Source organism: Scyliorhinus torazame, chromosome 17, assembly GCF_047496885.1.
Source record: "Scyliorhinus torazame isolate Kashiwa2021f chromosome 17, sScyTor2.1, whole genome shotgun sequence".
Classification (NCBI taxonomy): domain Eukaryota; kingdom Metazoa; phylum Chordata; class Chondrichthyes; order Carcharhiniformes; family Scyliorhinidae; genus Scyliorhinus; species Scyliorhinus torazame.
Genome location: NC_092723.1, coordinates 119,420,989 through 119,439,780, shown reverse-complemented (window position 1 = coordinate 119,439,780; position 18,792 = coordinate 119,420,989). Strand labels below are relative to the sequence as shown.

The following is an 18,792-nucleotide window of genomic DNA, read 5'->3' as shown; positions in this document are numbered from 1 at the left end:
CCAACAGCTGAATTCCCGCCGAAAAGACTCGAATACACGAAGCAGTTAGTTTAAATACTCACCGCTCGACTCTGTAGCTCCGCTCAATCCAACAGCTGAATTCCCGCCGAAAAGACTCGAATCCGTGAAGCAGCTAATTTAAATACTCACCGCTCGACTCTGTAGCTCCGCCCACTCCAACAGCTGAATTCCCGCTGAAAAGACTCGAATCCGCGAAGCAGCTAGTTTAAATACTCACTGCTCGACTCTGTAGCTCCGCCCACTCCAACAGCTGAATTCCCGCTGAAAAGACTCGAATCCGCAAAGCAGCTAGTTTAAATACTCACCGCACGACTCTGTAGCTCCGCCCACTCTGCAACAGCTGAATTCCCGCCAAAAAGACTCGAATCCGCGAAGCAGCTTGTTTAAATACTCACCGCTCGACTCTGTAGCTCCGCTCAATCCAACAGCTGAATTCCCGCCGAAAAGACTCGAATCCGCGAAGCAGCGAGTTTAAATACTCACCGCTCGACTCTGTAGCTCCGCCCACTCCCAACAGCTGAATTCCCGCCGAAAAGACTCGAATCCGCGAAGCAGCTAGTTTAAATACCGCACGACTCTGTAGCTCCGTCCACTCCAACAGCTGAATTTCCGCCGAAAAGACTCGAATCCGTGAAGCAGCTAGTTTAGATACTCACCGCTCGACTCTGTAGCTCCGTCCACTCCAACAGCTGAATTTCCGCCGAAAAGACTCGAATCCGTGAAGCAGCTTGTTTAGATACTCACCGCTCGACTCTGTAGCTCCGCCCACTCCAACAGCTGAATTTCCGCCGAAAAGACTCGAATCCGCGAAGCAGCTAGTTTAAATACCGCACGACTCTGTAGCTCCGCTCACTCCAACAGCTGAATTCCCGCCGAAAAGACTCGAATCCGCGAAGCAGCGAGTTTAAATACTCGCCGCTCGACTCTGTAGCTCCACCCACTCCAACAGCTGAATTTCCGCCGAAAAGACTAGAATCCGCGAAGCAGCTAGTTTAAATAATCACCGCTCGACTCTGTATCTCCGCCCACACCAACAGCTGAAGTTCCGCCGAAAAGACTCGAATCCGCGAAGCAGCTAGTTTAAATACTCGCCGCTCGACTCTGTATCTCCGCCCACACCAACAGCTGAATTTCCGCCGAAAAGACTCGAATCCGCGAAGCAGCTAGTTTAAATACTCACCGCACGACTCTGTAGCTCCGCCCACTCTGCAACAGCTGAATTCCCGCCAAAAAGACTCGAATCCGCGAAGCAGCTTGTTTAAATACTCACCGCACGACTCTGTAGCTCCGCCCACTCCAACAGCTGAATTCCCGCCGAAAAGACTCAAATCCGCGAAGCGGCTAGTTTAAATACCGCACGACTCTGTAGCTCCGCTCAATCCAACAGCTGAATTCCCGCCGAAAAGCAGCTCCAGTATTCCCCCCAGTGACACACTTGGTTCCGACACGTATAATAACAAGTCATCGGCATATAAGGACACCCTATGCTCTGTCCCCCCCGCCCCCCCCCCGCACTATCCCTTTCCATACCCCCAAACTTCTTATTGCAATGTCCAATGGCTCAATCACGAGTGCAAGCAGCAGGGGGGACATAGGACATCCCTGCCTAGTCCCACGGTGGAGAGGAAAGTATTCTGAGCTGATGTTATTTGTGCGGACACTGGCCCTCTAGTCCTTATATAATAGCTTTACCCAGTCCACAAATCTGGGTCCAATTCCAAACCGCTCCAGAACTGCCATCAAGTACGCCCATTCTACCCGGTCAAATGCTTTCTCGGCGTCCAATGCCACAACCACCTCTGTTTCCTTCCCCTCCGCCAGTACCATAACCACATTCAATACCCTCCTAATGTTCGAAAAGAGCTGTCTCCCTCTTACAAACCCCATCTGATCTTCACCTATCACCTTTTTGAGGCACGCCTCTAGCCTACCTGCCAGTACTTTCGCCAATATCTTTGCGTCCACGTTTAAAAGTGATATGGGCCTATACGACCCACACTACGTCGGATCCTTATCTTTCTTAAGTAACAGGGAAATCGATGCCTGCCCCAAGGTTTCTGGTAACACCCCCTTCCCTATCGCCTCCTCAAACATCCCCACCATCAGCGGTACCAGCTTATTTTTGAATTTTTTATAATATTCCACCGGAAAGCCATTCGGCCCTGCCACCTTCCCCGACTACATCCTCCCAATCGCATCTTTTATCTCCTGCTCCATTATCGCCCCCTCTAACGTAGCCCTGCCCCCCTCCCCTAACCTCGGCTACTCCAGCCCATCTAGAAATTCCTGCATCTCCTGGCCTCCCCCAGGTGGCTCTGACCTGTACAATCTCTCATAGAATTCCTTAAAGACCTTGTCAATCTGATCTGGAACTACCACCAACTTCCCTGCCCTGTCCCGCACCTGGACAATTTCCCTTGCTGCAGCCTCCCTACGGAGCTGACTCACCAACATACAACCTGCCTTCTCTCCATGCTCGTAAACTTCCCCCCTTGCTCGCCTCAATTGGCGTACCGCTTTCCTGGTAGATAGTCGGTCAAAGCTCGCCTGGAGTTCCTTCCTCTTTTCCAACTGCGCTGGGTCCCTATCTTCTGCATACCTCGTGTCTACCTCCAGCATCTCATCTATTACCCTCTGACATTCCAACCTCTCCTCTTTGTCTAGCCTTGCCTTGAACGAGATCACCTCACCCCTCACCACTTTGTTTAAAGCCTCCCAGACAACCGTCTTTGACACCTCACCCGTGCAGTTAAAACCTACATATTCCTTGATTACTTTTTCAATTTTGTCACAAAACCCTTGGTCCCCCAACAGTCCCGCATCTAACTTCGACCCTGGTCTCTGTACCATCTCCTTCTCCAGTACCATTTCCACCCAATGCGGAGCATGATCTGATATTGCAATTGCCGAGTATTCCGACCCATTTACCCCAGCCAGCAGCGTCTTCCCCACCATGAAAAAAAAATCAATCCGCGAGTACACCTTATGGACCGCTGAGAAAAACGAGTACTCCCGTTCCCTCAGGTGCAGAAACCTCCAAAAGTCGAAACCTCCAAAAGTCCAACCCTCCCATTTCCACCATTAGCCCAGCCAGCGCCTTCGCCCTACCCTTTTGCTGACCATTACCGCTACTCCTCGAGCTCTTCCGTCAAATCCAGAATGAAATACCTGACTAACACAGCCCTTTTTAAGTCTCACCTGGTCCTTCACCCTCAGGTGAGTCTCCTGCAGCATTGCTACATCGGCTTTCAAACTTTTAAGATGCGCAAGCACCCTTGACCTCTTGACTGGGCCTCCCGGCCTCCTCACATTCCACTATCCTAACTGGGGGTCTCTCACCCCCCCCCCCCCCTCCCCTTCTTATCCACCATCATCATACCACCGGGCCCTGCCCCATGAGCCTGACCCATCCCTTTCCATTATTAACATCAAACCCCCTCCCCGAATCCCCCCCTGCACTTCCCCTCGAGAAAATCTCCCTCAGTATCGATCCTCCCCCACCTGCTCGCCTCGTAGGCCCATTGAAACCTGCTAACCAGGCTCCAATGTCCGCAGCCCACCTCTCTCCTCACCTCCGTTCACTAGCCGGCTTTAGTTAGCTAGCGCGGGTAGTCCCCCTCTTCCCCAAAAAAGCATACTGTCTCCTCCCACCCAGTCCCAGAAGGAAAAGAAAAACAATCTAACCCATGCAATTCAATGAAATAACATATAAGCATTGCAACAAAAAAAAGGAGCAAAAATGACAATCAAACCAAACAAACTTAAACTCTACAACAATGTGAAGTAAAGTAAGTTACAATCCAGGCCAGTGAAAAGAAAGTTGTAACATTTATACATTTTCCAGCTCCCCAATCACAGTCCACGATCTCTCTTCCAGCTCCACTCCTCACTTCTGTCTCAAGCCTTCTGCGTTCATGAACGCCTCAGCCACCTCCACCGTTTCAAAATAAAAGTCTTTGGTTTTGTACGTCACCCTCAGCTTTGCCAGGTATACCGTACCAAATCGCAGTCCCTTGTTGTACAGGGCCGCCTTCACTCGGCTGAACGCCACTCGTCTCTTTGCCAACTCCACCGTCAGGTTCTGGTTAATCCGTACTCTAGCACCATCCCACTGCACCTCCCGCTTCTGCTTCATCCAGTTTAACACCTTCTCCTTCATGTGGTATTTATGGAAGCAGATAATTATTGCTCTTGGCGGCTCTTTTACTTTGGGTTTCGGCCTTAACGACCGATAAGCTCGGTCCAGTTCATACCGGGAGGGGTCTTCACCCTCCCCCATCAACTCCGCCAGCCTCGTAGCAAATTACTCAGTTGGCCTTAAGCCCGCTGCCCCTTCAGGTAAGCCCACAATTCTCAGATTTTGCCTCGAGCGGTTTTCTAAGTCCTCGAGCTTTGCTCGGAGTCCTCTGTTGAACTCCACCACCCTCTGTAGTTCATCTCCCATCGAGGTGAGCTGGTTACTGTGCTGCGACACGGCCTCCTCCACTTCCTCCATCTTTTCACCCTGTTTTCTCACCTCTTTGTCTTTGCCACATCCACCCTCACCGGGGCGATTGCCTCCTCCAGTAGTGCGGCCCCACCACGCGGTCCGGCATCTGCCATCTTGTCAGCCCTTTTACTGGTCCTCTCTTTTGGCGGCAAGCCCGCGTTTCCTCCCTTCTTCACAGTTGCTTTTGGCATTCCTTAACCACTTAATATTTTTCTTCTTTCTTCAATCTTGAGATATAAAATAAATAATTTTTTAAAAAATGTTAATTGAAAAATTACATTAAAAACATTTTTTTAAAAAATAATTAAAAAAACAAACACTTTTTTTATAAAATAAAATTAAAAACTTTAATTCCAAAATCAAAGTTCAAAACATCTCCTCTCCTGGGGCCGGACTTCGAGCATCCCAGTCATTTTCAGAGGGGGGCCACCCGGTGTGCGCTACTCCCCCTCTACATTCGCGCTGGATCCAGGCCTCGCCTCAGGCCATTCTCCTCCCCCGCTGCTTGCTTCGGGCCCGATGCCCCTGCTCCTCCGATCATGGGTCCCCACCGGCTCCAAACTGACCCGACCCGGCGCCCATCCCTCCGGCCCCAACAGCCAAAGAAATCCCTACCGGGGAAACCCCCGGAAAACACCGAAATGCCGCCGACCGGCGGGAGCCCCTCTACAGCGCGACCGCTGCGCTCCAGCTTCCACTTTTACAGTGACATATCCCTCCTTATCCATACTCTTGCCAAATTCCGCATCCACTCCAGCCTTGATTTTTCCATTGATTTATTATCCCAGGCTGTTCCTTACATAAGCGGCAATTCAGGCAGAAATGTACTGTTTCTATTTTATTCCTACCAAGTCTTATATGTAAACCATTCCTCTCTGACCTTCATGGCTACCAGGCCCCAAGAATATGATGTTCACAATCCATGTTCTTATTTTCAGATCCCTCCATACTCTTCCCCCACACTCTGTTCCTCTGTCTTTGGTCTATCTCCTCCACTCCTGCAGAATCTTTAACCTTCTACACCCCTGCACTCTGGTGACATCTTGCTCTCTTCCCTCCTATATGCTTCCATCCTCCTCTCTTCCATTTCCTCCTCGAAGACTGAAAGTTGTTAGATTTTAATTTTGTCTGCATTTATAGTTTCTAATGTAAAAAATGTATTTACCGGGGCGGGATCCACTTTGTGTTCTGCAGCAGCAGAGGGCAGGATTTTCTGTTCCCACCATTGTCAACGGGTTTCCCGTTGAATGCACCCCGCACCACCATGACCGTTAAGGTCATGGCAGCTTGAACGGCAAGAATTTCCCACCCAGATCTCCCATTTCTGATATTTATACTCCATCTACAAATATCACTGAGATAATCTGCTGCAGTTTTAAGTGTCAAAAGCATTTCAAAATAAAGAGAAGAAAGACAGCCGATTTAAAGTTTTTTTTAAATCTGAGCAGGAACGATAAGTTTACGAGTGCCTGTCATTGTCAAGCAAACACCAAATAAACTCTGATTGGCCTTGGGTTAATTACTTATAGCAATTGGGCTTTGTGGCTTTGAATGTGGCCAACATAAACACAGCTCCTTTTAACAACCGAAAATATATTGTGTAACCTACATAATGGCCCTGTCATTGTACAACAGCCTACCATCTGATTCACTACCAACAATTCACAGAAGGAGTTGTTTTAAAATATCTTTCAATCAATGTGTCTTTCCATTATCTTTTGATCCCTTGAAAATAAAAGCATTAAATTGTTCTTCAACTCTTTACCTTTGCTTGAACTCTATGGTTTATTTCCAATAGCATCAGATCACAAAACCCACGAGTTTAAATCTGCACTGCAATAGAAACCGGTGCTAGATGTTTTGCCCATTAACTATATATGGGCCATTAGTCAAGGCTTCCATTTTATTTGGCAACAAAAAAGCACTTCCTTTTTATTTACTGTAACTGTCTTGCGCTTCAGGTAAAAGTGATACAAATGTGGAAGAAACTCTCACCTTAGATAATGGAGGGTTTACTGCACTGGAGCTGCACAGCAGACATCTGACTGCCAAGAGCAATTTCTGTAAAAAGAATGGCACCAGGTAAGGGCTGACACCAGATTTCAGCTGGACTCTGTTCATGTGTAACACTGCATTTATACAGTAGTTTCAACCTTTGGAAGACACAGGACAGGACTTTATGCAATTAAAACAAAATACGTTGAGCGCAGTGGAGGGGGTGCATACGTTCGGTTTATCAAAGGGGTTGGGTTACAGAGTGTTGTTACTGGGGGAGGGGAGGGAAGGAAAATGTTCTGCTGACGAGGGAGGGACTTGGGCCAAGGGACAGAGAGGAGGTTGGGGGCGGAGGCTGCCTGGGGGCGGACCGGTCGAGGTGCGGAGCATGGGCTGGAGACGGGCCCAAAAAGGGGAAGGGGAGGGGCAATGAGCCCCCCAACTAGACTGATCCCCTGGAATGTTCAAGGGTTAAACGGGCCGGTCAAGAGGGCACGTGTGTTCGCGCATCTTAGGGGACTGAAGGCGGACTTGGTAATGTTGCAGGAGACGCACCTTAGAGTAACTGATCAGATTAGATTGAGGAAAGGCTGGGTCAGTCAGGTCTTTCACTCGGGAGTAGACTCAAAGACTAGAGGGGTCGTGATCCTGATCAATAAGCGGGTGGTGTTTGAGGCAGGTAGAATAGTCTCGGATGTGGGTGGTCGGTACATTATGATCAGTGGGAAACTGGAGGGGGTGCAGGTGGTATTCGTAAATGTGTATGCGCCAAATTGGGATGATGTGGAGTTTATAAAGAGGATGCTGGGGAAGATACCGGACCTGGACTCGCACAGGTTGGTCATGGGAGGGGACTTCAACACAGTTATTGACTCTGGCTTGGACCGGTCAAGCTCTAAAACAGGCAGGGTGCAATGGCAAAGGAACTAAAAGGGTTCATGGAGCAGATGGGGGGGCGGGGGGGGAGGGTTGGATCCATGTAGATTTGGGCAGCCAAGGGTGAAGGAGTTCTCCTACTCACATGTGCATAAAGTGTACTCCCGGATTGAATTCTTTATTTTGAGCAGAGCCTTACTGGCAGGGGTGGTGGACATGGGATACTTGGTGATCACAATCTCAGACCATGCTCCGCACTGGGTTGACCTGCAGGTTAGTAAAGACAGTAACGGAGCTGGTAGAAGGGGAGCTGGTAAAAGGGCTGGGGGCACCGATCGGGTTGGAAGAGATAGTGGAGGGTCTGAAGGCCATGCAGTCGGGTAAAGTCCCGGGGCCGGATGGGTACCCAGTGGAGATTTATAAAACGTTCTCTGGGATATTGGAGCCGGTGTTGATGAGAATGTTCAATGAGGCAAGGGATAGAGGGGTGCTGTCCCCAACGATGTCATAGGCCACGATTTCGCTGATTCTGAAGCGGGACAAGAACCCGGAGCTGTGTGTGTACTCCAGGCCGATATCCCTGTTGAATATGGATGCCAAATTGCTGGCCAAAGTTTTGTCCTCCAGGATTTAGGATTATATTCCGGACGTTATTACGGAGGACCAGACGGGGTTTGATAAGGGTAGGCAGTTGGTGGCCAATGTAAGAAGGTTGTTAAATGTGATCATGATGCCCCCGGAAGGTAGGGAGGTGGAGGTATTGATCGTAATGGATGCAGAAAAGTCTTTTGATCGGGTAGAATGGGATTATCTGTGGGAGGTACTGGGACGGTTCGGATTTGGGCGGGGATTTATTGACTGGGTCAGGTTGCTGTATCAGGCTCCTGTGGCAAGTGTACGGCCGAATAGGACAACATTGGGCCATTTTGGACTGCACCGGGGGACGAGACAGGGATGCCCCCTCTCCCCACTGTTGTTCGCGCTAGCTATAAAGCCGTTGGCAATGGCTCTTGAGAGCCTCATGGGGTGTGGGGGGGGGGGAGAGCACAGAGTCTCACTCTATGCAGACGACCTGCTTCAGTATGTATCGGACCCAATAGAGGGGATGGAAGAAATCATGAGGATTCGAGGGGAATTTGGCTGGTTTTCGGGATATAAGCTAAATATGGGGAAAAGTGAGATGTTTGCGGTCCAGGCGAGGGGACAGGAGAGGCGATTGGGGGAGCTGCAATTTAGATTAGTAGGGGGAAGCTTCAGGTAACGAGGCATTCAAGTGGCGCGGGAATGAGACCGTCTGCATAAGTTAAATCTGGCCCGAATAGTAGACCAAATGAAGGACGATTTTCGGAGATGGGACACACTTCCGTTGTCACTGGCTGGGAGGGTGCAGACGGTGAATATGACAGTCCTCCCGAGATTCCTGTTTGTATTTCAATGTCACCCCATCTTTATTCCGCGGTCCATTTTTAAACGGGTCAACAAAGTGATCACTAGCTTTGTTTGGGCGGGCAAGACCCCGCGGGTAAGGAAGGTAATGCTTGAGCGGAGTCGGGGAGAGGGCAGGCTGGTGCTGCCAAATTTTAGTAGCTATTACTGGGAGGCTAATATAGCCATGATATGGTGGTGGGGAGGAGTCGGCATGGGAGCGTATGGAGGTGGCTTCATGCAAGGGCACCAGTCTGGGGGCATTGGTAACTGTGCCTCTGCCATTCCCGCCGGCACGGTTCTCCACCAGCCCCATGGTGGTGGCGGCCCTGAGAGTCTGGGGGCAATGGAGGAGACATGTGGGAGCAGAGAAGGCATCGGTCTGGTCCCCAATCTGTAATAATCACCTGTTTACCCCGGGAAGTATGGATGGGGGGTTCCGGATATGGCGCAGAGCAGGGATGGAGAGGATGGGGACATGTTTATCGAGGGTGCTTTCCGAGTATGAGGGCGCTGGAGGAGAAGTTTGGGTTGGCGAGGGGAAACAAATTCAGGTATCTGCAGGTGAGGGACTTCCTACGTAAACAGGTGTCAACCTTCCCACTCCTACCGCTAAGGGGGATTCAGGACAGGGTAGTTTCCAGAGGGTGGGTAGGAGAAGGGAGCGTCTCGGACATTTACAAGGAACTTATGGGGTCAGAGGAGACGCAGACCGAGGAGCTGAAGCGCAAGTGGGAGGAGGAGCTGGGAGGAGAGATAGAGGACGTTCTATGGGCGGACGAGTTTAGTAGAGTCAACGCGTCCGCAACATGTGGCAGGCTCAGCCTGATCCAATTCAAGGTCGTTCACCGGGCTCACATGACAGTGGCCCAGATGAGCAGATTCTTTGGGGTGGAAGACAGGTGTGCAAAATGTGCGGGAGGACCAGTGAACCATGTCCACATGTTCTGGACAGGTCCGAAGCTTAGGAGATTTTGGCAGGGGTTTGCGGACGTCATGTCCACGGTGTTAAAAACAAGGGTGGCACTGAGTCCAGAGGTGGCGATTTTCGGGCTGTCGGAAGACCCAGGAATCCAGGAGGAGAAAGAGGCAGACGTTCTGGCCTTTGCTTTCCTGGTAGCCTGCAGACAGATATTATTAGCTTGGAGGGACTCAAAGCCCCCGAAGTCGGAGACCTAGCTATCGGACATGGCCAGCTTTCTCTGTTTGGAGAAACTCAAGTTCGCCTTGAGGGTCACTGTTAGGGTTCGCCCGGAGGTGGCAACCGTTCGTCAACTTCTTCGTGGAAAATTAATCGTCAGCAAAAGAGGGGGGGGGGGGGGCGGGGGGGTATTTTAGCTTAGAGTAGGGGGTTAATAAAGGTGGGACCTGTAAGGGAGGAAGATGGCTTTTGCACTATGTTTATAGTTTCATGTACATTGTTTATTATGTTGTTGTTACAATACCAAAAATACCTCAATAAAATGTTTATTAAAAAAAAAAATACGCTGGAAATATTGAGTAGATGTGGCAGCATCTGGAGAGAGAAAAATAAAGTGAAGGTCTACCTTAAATTGGAGAAGTTGTGATTTAATGAGTATTCATATGTTGCAAAATAGGGAACATAGAACATACAGTGCAGAAGGAGGCCATTCGGCCCATCGAGTCTGCCCGGATCCCCTTAAGCCCTCACTTCCACCCTATCCCCATAACCCAATAACCCCTCTAACCTTTTTGGTCACTAAGGGCAATTTATCATAGCCAATCCACCTAACCTGCACATCTTTGGACTGTGGGAGGAAACCGGAGCACCCGGAGGAAACCCAAGCAGACACGGGGAGAACGTGCAGACTCCGCACAGACTGTGACCCAGCGGGGAATCAAACCTGGGACCCTGGAGCTGTGAAGCAACTGTGCTATCCACTTGTGCTACTTGTGCCCAAGCCTGCTGGTACTGGATGCTGAGCACTAACCTGTTGCTGAGACGTCACCAAGTCAATCCCTTAAACTCAACCCACTGTCAGGAAGCTGAGATTTCAGATCCCATCTGAAGCTGTGATCAGGTCAGGCAATAGTTCTGGCTAAAGTTAATCAGCCTGAAACATTTGTTTATCTCTCCCCACAGATGCTGCCTGTGTTCTTTTTATTTGTTTACAGGATGTGGGTATTACTAGCAAGACCAAAATGTATTGCTGAACCCTAATTGCCCTTGACAAGGTGGTGGTGAGCTGCTTTCTCAAACTACAGTCCCTGTCGGCACACCTACAGTGCTGTTAGGAAGGAAGTACCAGGATTTTGACCCAGTAATATATACCAAGTCAGAATACAGTGTAACTTGGAGGGAAACTTGCAGGTGGTCATATTCCCATGTGCCTACTTCTCTTGCTCTTCTTTATGATCTATGTCACATGTTTGGGAGGGCTTTAAAGAAGGCTTGGCAAGTGTATGTTGGAGATGGTGCACACTGCAGCCATGTGGTGAATGTATAATTACTGATAATTCACCAGTGCACTGTTATGTTATTAACCCTGCGGGCTCTACCTTTGGGCCATTGTGTGGCTTCACCCACAGGGGATATGTTGGGGCATGTACGGGCTCTGCCCATGGCTCCACCCCCTTTACAGGAAGTATAAGAGCTGCTGACCTGCGGTGCCGCCTTCAGTGTTGTACCGGTCACAGGCAGGCTCAGTTCTAAGCTGATTAAAACCACCGTTTACTTCTCTACGCGTCTTCGAGTGAATTGATGGTCGCATCAATTTAATCAGCTTAAAATACTACAATGGAATCAGCCCTCAAACCTGACCGACTGGAACTCGATCCACAGGCCACGGAGGCGAAATAAATGTTTTCACATTGGCTTTGATGCTTCAAGGCCTATCTCGCCGCGTCGTCTACACCATCCGTCACTGAGCCTCCTCCACACACGGGTGAGCCATCGCATTTCTGTCCAGCTCGACGAAGCCGCTTCCTATACAGAGGCCCTCGCACTACTCGAACACCTCTATGTGCGGCCTGTGAACGAGGTATACGCGTCGTCTTCACCACTCGCCGCCAGCGCCCCGGGGAGTCGCTAGATGATTACCTACGCGACCAAAGCCCTCGCGCGCAACTGTAACTACCAGGCCGTTACGGCCACTCAGCACATGGAGCTCGCCGTCCGAGACGTTTACGGGGCGGGGGTCCAATCAAACTATGTGAGACAGTGCCTGCTCGAAAAAGGGGCCCAGGACCTGGACGACACGGTAAAACTGGCTACCTCTCTAGGCCGCTTTTCAGAGTCTTACTGTGTTCCCGGCCGATCACACGACCCACTCGTGGGCCCCCGACCCGAGACTACCCCAGGGCTGTGCCGCGCGTCCGCCCGCCAATCATGGGGGGCTACCCTGCTACCTTTGCGGCCAGTCCCAACACCCCCGACTGCACTGCCCGGCCCGCAACGAGAACTGCAGCAGCTGCGGGCGAAAAGGACACTTCGCCAAGGTCTGCCTGGCCAGGTCTAAGAACTCGAACTCACAGACCCGATCCACAGACTCACAGGTCCGCAGACCCCGCAAGGTGGCAGCGTGTCTGCCGACTCCGCCTCCACGCAACATGTGCGACTCATGGGGGCCGCCATCTTGGCCATCCTCCCCCACGCGGCTGGTCACGTGCGATCCATGGGGGCCGCCATCTTGGACGCCATCTTCCTCACCGCCCGCCACGCTCGACCAGCGGGGTCCGCCATCTTGGCCGCCATCTGCTGCGCCGCTCGTCGCGTACGACCTACACGGACAGCCATCGCGGGGCCGCCCCAGCACCTCCGATCACGCCGCCGGCTACCCACACCTCAGCACAGTCACCCTGAACCAGTCGCGACCTAAGCACCTCCGGAGCTCCATAATGGCCGTCCGATTTAACGGGTACAAGACACCTTGCCTTTTCGACTCCGGGAGCACAGAGAGCTTCATTCACCCGGACATGGCAAGACGCTGCTCGCTCCCAATATTCTCGACGCAACAAACCATATCCCTCGCCTCTGGGTCGCACTCGGTGCAAATCCAAGGGTGCACTTCTGCAACCCTAGCGATACAGGGCACTGAGTACGCTAACTATATTTGCTCCCAGACCTCTGCGCTCCTCTCCTTTTGGGACTCGACTTCCAGTGCAACCTCAGGAGCCTAACTCTTAAGTTCGGGGGGCCCCTGCCCCTGCTCACCATATGCAGCCTCGCGACCCTAAAAATCGACCTGCGGGGCCGCCTTCAGTGTTGTACCGATCACAGGCAGGCTCAGTTCTAAGCTGATTAAAACCACGGTTTACTTCTCCACGTGTCTTCGAGTGAATTGATGGTTGCATCAAGCCACACTGCCAGTGGTGGAGGGACTGAATGTTTAAGGTGGTGGATAGGATGCTAAGCAAATGCGCTGCTTTGCCCTAGACAGTGTAATTCTTCTTGAATGTTGTTGGAGTTATACTCGTCTAGACAACTGCAGAGTATTCAATCACACTCCTAATTTTTGCCTTGTAAGATGGTGGAAAGGCCTTGGGGAATCAGGAGGTGAGTTAATTGCTGCAGGTACCCAGCTTCTGATCTCTTTTGTCGGCAAAATATTTATGGGCGCGATCTACTGGCCACGCTGCGCCCAAACATCAGCATTTTGTGGTACAATTTGGTCAGTAAATGATAGGAGACCCTAGTCCTGGAATCTACCCAGCTCACCACGCCTTGCAAGATCTAACGCGACCTCACGAGACGTCGCAATGAGAATCCCACCCATTGTGAGCGAGATCACTTTTTGACAAATCTGCATATTAGAGCGAGACAACTAGTCTCACACTAACATGCAGTTCCCTGAGGTAACCACGTCCTTGGGATATATCCCTTTGCCTTGGAGACCTTGGGAAAGCGCCGTTCAGTACTGATCTCCACCAATGGGTATTGGTGGCCCCCAGGTGCATGACGTCTTGGCAGGATGGTACCTTAGCACTGTTGGTGCCATCTTGGCACCTTTGCAATGCCAGCCCAGTACCCTGGCAGTGCAACCTTGGTGCCAGCCTGGCACTGCCAAGGTGCCACATGATGGCATTTGCGCAGCAGTGATCGCGCAAGAGTGTTCCTTGTGCGCGTGTGGGGGCATGAGGTGGACCCAGGAACCCCTTACAATGAGTTGGGGCTTGGGGGGATTCGGGAGTCGCGTTGTGTGCTCGAGAGATTGGGACGCCTTTTAAAAATGCCGTCTGGTTCTTTCCCTGCACTGAGGAGATTTGGTGAGTGGGGCTCAGTGCAGAAAACAGGATTAAGTGCGGCCTCGGCCACATGTTCCCAGCTGAGACCCCGTGCCGAACCTGAGTCACGTTAGCATTGTGTTTCTCTGAGCTGCGAGCGCTGGGAAACACAGAGCTCGCAGCTCAGAGAAACAGAGCACGGTAGCACACTGGGCAGCACGGTAGCACAGTGGGTAGCACTGTTGCTTCACAGTTCCAGGGTCCCAGGTTCGATTCCCGGCTTGAGTCACTGTCTGTGTGGAGTCCACATGTTCTCCCTGTGCATGGGTTTCCTCCGGGTGCTCCGGTTTCCTCCCACATGTCCTGAAAGATGTGCTGTTAGGTAATTTGGACATCCTAAATTCTCCTGTGTAAGCGAACAGGCGCGGGAGTGTGGCGACTAGGGGATTTTCACAGTAACTTCATTGCCGTGTTAATGTAAGCCTACTTGTAACAATAAAAGATTATTATTATAAACGCGCTCGCTATGGGACGCAGTTCCCATTTGGTTTAATCACGCCCTATGTGACTCATCCAGTTCAGCTTTAGTCAATGGTTGTTGATGGAGAATTCAATGATGATGAAGTAGGAGGTAGGTGGACTCTCTGGCAACCTGGCATTTGTATAGTCCAAATATTACTTCCCATTTATCAGCCCAAGCCTGAATATTTTCATGCTGAATGCTGCCATGAACTGCTTCATTATCTGAGGCATTATGAATAGAACCAAACACTGCAACCATCAGCAAACATCAACACTTTGACCTTAAGATGGGGGAAGGTCATTAATGAGGCAACTAAAAGTGCTTGGGTCTGTAGGAATGATGCACGATCAATTGCACAAAGACTAAAGTTGGGTACAACTGTGGCTTTATTACAGTCAGATGCGTGGCCTCCTGCTGCAGCTGGTGAAATAGCAGGGCACTGGAGGTCATACATATTTATACAGTTCTCCGTGGGCGGAGCCAGCCTGCAGGAGCTACCGGCGAACCTGTAGTGCAGGTCCTACCTTCCATCCCCTATTACAGTGGTTCACCACATTCACCCCCTGTTAAAATGAGTCTGGCGGGGGTGACGTGAAACTATATACAATTAGTGCAATTATGTACAGTGGTAGGGAAAGAAAAGTCCATGTTGACGGTCCGGAGTCCATCAAAGGTTCAGCCGGTCCGGTGCTTTGGTGCTTCGTTGGGAGCGGCGTAACGGTGGCGGCGAAGTCGGTGCTGGCGGTGGTGGAGGTGGCATCGATGGCGGTGCTGATGCTGGCCAGTCATTGGGGAACTCTGGGAGCGTGCCGAAGTCCTCGTTGTCCTCTTGTGCGGAAAAGGGGAGGGGGGGGTGGTCTGGTGGGGTCAATATTGGCGGCGCGGTGGGAGGTGGGGGGGGGGGGGGGCGCATTGGTGTTGGGGTGGAACCTGACGGTGCCAGGTCCCCGAGTGAGACAGTATCTTGGCGGCCGTCGGGGAGCTCAACGTAGGCATATTGAGGGTTGGCGCGGAGCAGGTGGACCCTGTCCACCAAGGGGTCCGCCTTGTGGAGTCGGACGTGCCTACGGAGAAGGACCGGTCCTGGAGCAGCGAGCCAAGTCGGGAGCGACACCCCGGATGTGGACTTCCTGGGGAAGGTAAAAACACATTCCTGGTGTGTGTTATTAGTGGCAGTGCACAATAGTGACCGGATGGAGTGCAGAGCGTCAGGGAGGACCTCCTGCCAGCGAGAGGCTGGGAGGTTCCTGGACCGTAGGGCCAGCTGGGCGGCCCTCCAAACCGTCCCATTCTCCCGTTCTACTTGCCCGTTTCCCCGGGGTTGTAGCTGGTCGGCCTGCTGGAGGCTATACCCCTGCTGAGCAGGAACTGACGCAACTCATCGCTCACTGTGGATGTAGGCGGGGAAACCGAACAGAGCGAAGATGGTGCTGAGGGCCTTGATGACGGTGGCAGACGTCATTTCGGGATAGGATGGCGAAGGCGAATCTGGAGTACTCATCGACCACACTGAGAATGTACGTGTTAAGGTCGGTGGAGGGGAGGGGCCCTTTGAAATCCACGCTGAGGCGTTCAAAGGGACGGGAAGCCTTCACCAGGCGCGCACGGTCCGGCCGATAGAAGTGTGGCTTGCACTCCGCACAGACCTGGCAGTCCCTGGTGACTGTCCTTACTTCCTCGACGGAGTAGGGCAGATTGCGAGCTTTGACCAGATGGTACAATCGAGTGACCCCCGGGTGACAAAGACTGTCGTGTAGGGCCCGGAGTTGGTCCACTTGTGCGCTGGCACATGTACCTCGGGAGAAAGCGTCTGGGGGCTCGTTGAGTTTACCGGGGCGATACAAGATCTCGTAATTATAGGTGGAGAGCTCTATTCTCCACCGCAAGATTTTATCATTTTTGATCTTGCCCCGCTGTGTGTTATTGAACATGAAGGCTACCAACCGTTGGTCCGTAAGGAGAGTGAATCTCTTACTGGCCAGGTAATGCCTCCAATGCCGCACCGCTTCAACGATAGCTTGGGCCTCCTTCTCGACAGATGATTGTCGAATTTCAGAGGCATGAAGGGTGCGGGAAAAGAATGCCACGGGTCTGCCTGCCTGGTTTAGAGTGGCGGCAAGGGCGACCGTCTGAAGCGTCGCTTTCTACTTGGAAAGGTAGTGACTCGTCCACTGCGCGCACCCCGGCCTTGCCAATGTCTGCTCTGATGCGGGCGAAAGCATGTTGTGTCTCGGCCGCAAGGGGGAATTGGGTGGACTGAATGAGTGGGCGGGCCTTGTCCACATAGTTTGGGACCCACTGAGCGTAGAAGGAAAAGAACCCCAGGCAGCATTTGAGGGCCTTGGGGCAGTGGGGGAGGGGAAGTTCCATGAGGGGGCGCATGCGCTTGGGGTCGGGCCCGAGAAGTCCGTTTTGGACTATATAGCTGAGAATGGCTAACCGGGTTGTGCTGAACACACACTTCTCTTTGTTGTAGATCAGGTTGAGAAGAGTGGCAGTGCGGAGGAATTTATCGAGGTTGGAATCGTGGTCCTGCTGGTCATGGCCGCAGATGGTGACATTATCTAAGTACGGAAAGGTGGCCCGCAAACCGTACTGGTCGACCATTCGTTCCATCTCTCTTTGGGAAGACCGAGACCTCATTTGTGACACCAAAAGGGACCCTAAGGAAGAGGTAGAGGCGACCGTCCGCCACAAATGCAGTGTATGGCCGGTCACACTTCCGGATGGGGAGCTGGTGGTAGGCAGATTTCAGGTCAATTGTTGAGAAGACCCGGTACTGCGCAATCTGATTGACCATATCAGATATGCGTGGGAGGGGGTACGCGTCGAGCTGTGTGTACCGATTGATGGTCTGGCTGTAGTCCACGACCATCCTGTGTTTCTCCCCAGTTTTAACCACTACCACTTGGGCTCTCCAGGGGGTATTGCTGGCCTCGATAATACCCTCCTTAAGCAGCCGCTGGACTTCGGACCTGATGAAGGTCTTGTCCTGGGTGCTGTACCGTCTGCTCCTAGTGGCAACGGGCTTGCAATCCACAGTTAGATTGGTAAAAAGGGAGGGGGGATCGACCTTGAGGGTCGCGAGGCCGCAAACGGTAAGGGGGGGTAAGGGCCCGCGGAATATGAGGGTGAGGTTCTGGAGGATGCACTGGAAGTCCAGGCCCAACAGAAGTGCAGCGCAGAGATTAGGAAGGACATAGAGGCGGAAGTTACTAAATTCTATGCCCTGGACCGTGAGGGTGACTGTACAAAAGCCTCAGATCGCGACGGAGTGGGATCTGGAGGCTAGGGAGATCCTTTGATTGGCAGGGTGGACTGCGAGGGAGCAGCGCCTTACCGTATCTGGGTGAACAAAGCTTTCGGTGCTCATGGAGTCCAGCAGGCACGAGGTCGCGTAGCCATTGATTTTAACCGTCGTCGACGCGGTGGCCAGGTTGTGCGGGCGAGATTGGTCCAGCATCATCGAAGCGAGCTGCGGGTAGCCATTGGATGCTTCGGGTGGCGAGTGTGTACGGTTACGATGTCAGGATGTCCGGAGTCCCTGTGGGGGACAAGATGGCGGCGCCCATGATGCGCACGTTGCGGGGTCAGGCCAAATGGCGGCGCCCATGGTGCGCACATTGTGGTGTCGGGACAAGTTGGCGGCACCCATGGTGCGCACATTGCGGGGTCAGGCCAAGATGGCGGCGCCCATGGTGCGCACATTGCGGGGTCGAGACTAGATGGCGGCGCCCATTGGTCGCACATGGACCCGGGAGGAGAAGATGGCGGCTCCCATTGTGCGTCTGGCGTGGGGGAGGGGGCGACAGCGGCGCGACCGCAGCGACTGCGCGGGCCTGGCACACAGCCGCGAAGTGGCCCTTTTTACTGCAGGCTTTACAAACAACAGTACGGGCCGGGCAGTGTTGGTGGGGTGCTTCTGCTGACCGCAGAAGTAGCAGCAGGGACCCCCGGGGTGCGCGGATCGGCGTGTGACGCAGGCGTATTGCGAAGGCAGGGCCCCGGCTGAGGAGGTCGTCGGCGGGGTCCAGGAGGGGTAGGAAGGAGTAGAAGGGTGGGCAGCGCAGCGGGAGAGGTACGATTGTACGTTACGGGATGCGACTGTCATGGAGAGCGCCAAGGTTTTCGTCTCCGCCAGTTCGAGCGTGGCCCCTTCCAGCAATCGTTCTCGGATGCGGTCCGATGCAATCCCTGTCACGAAGGCATCGCGCATGAGGAGATTCGAGTGTTCGGCGGCCGTGACGGCCGGACAGTCATTGTCCCGGACGAGTGGGAT

General features: G+C 52.4%; 1 protein-coding gene across 2 annotated transcripts in view; it reads left to right on the top strand.

Annotated features, from left to right (window-relative positions):
• LOC140394110 (protein sidekick-1-like) overlaps nucleotides 1–18,792 on the top strand; it is a 360,429-nt gene that overhangs the window by 330,381 nt on the left and 11,256 nt on the right. For both annotated transcript variants that reach the window (XM_072480961.1, XM_072480960.1), the window contains one exon: nucleotides 6,472–6,592. In XM_072480961.1, coding sequence (XP_072337062.1) covers nucleotides 6,472–6,592 — 121 coding nt within the window. The remainder of the gene's footprint in view (nucleotides 1–6,471; nucleotides 6,593–18,792) is intronic.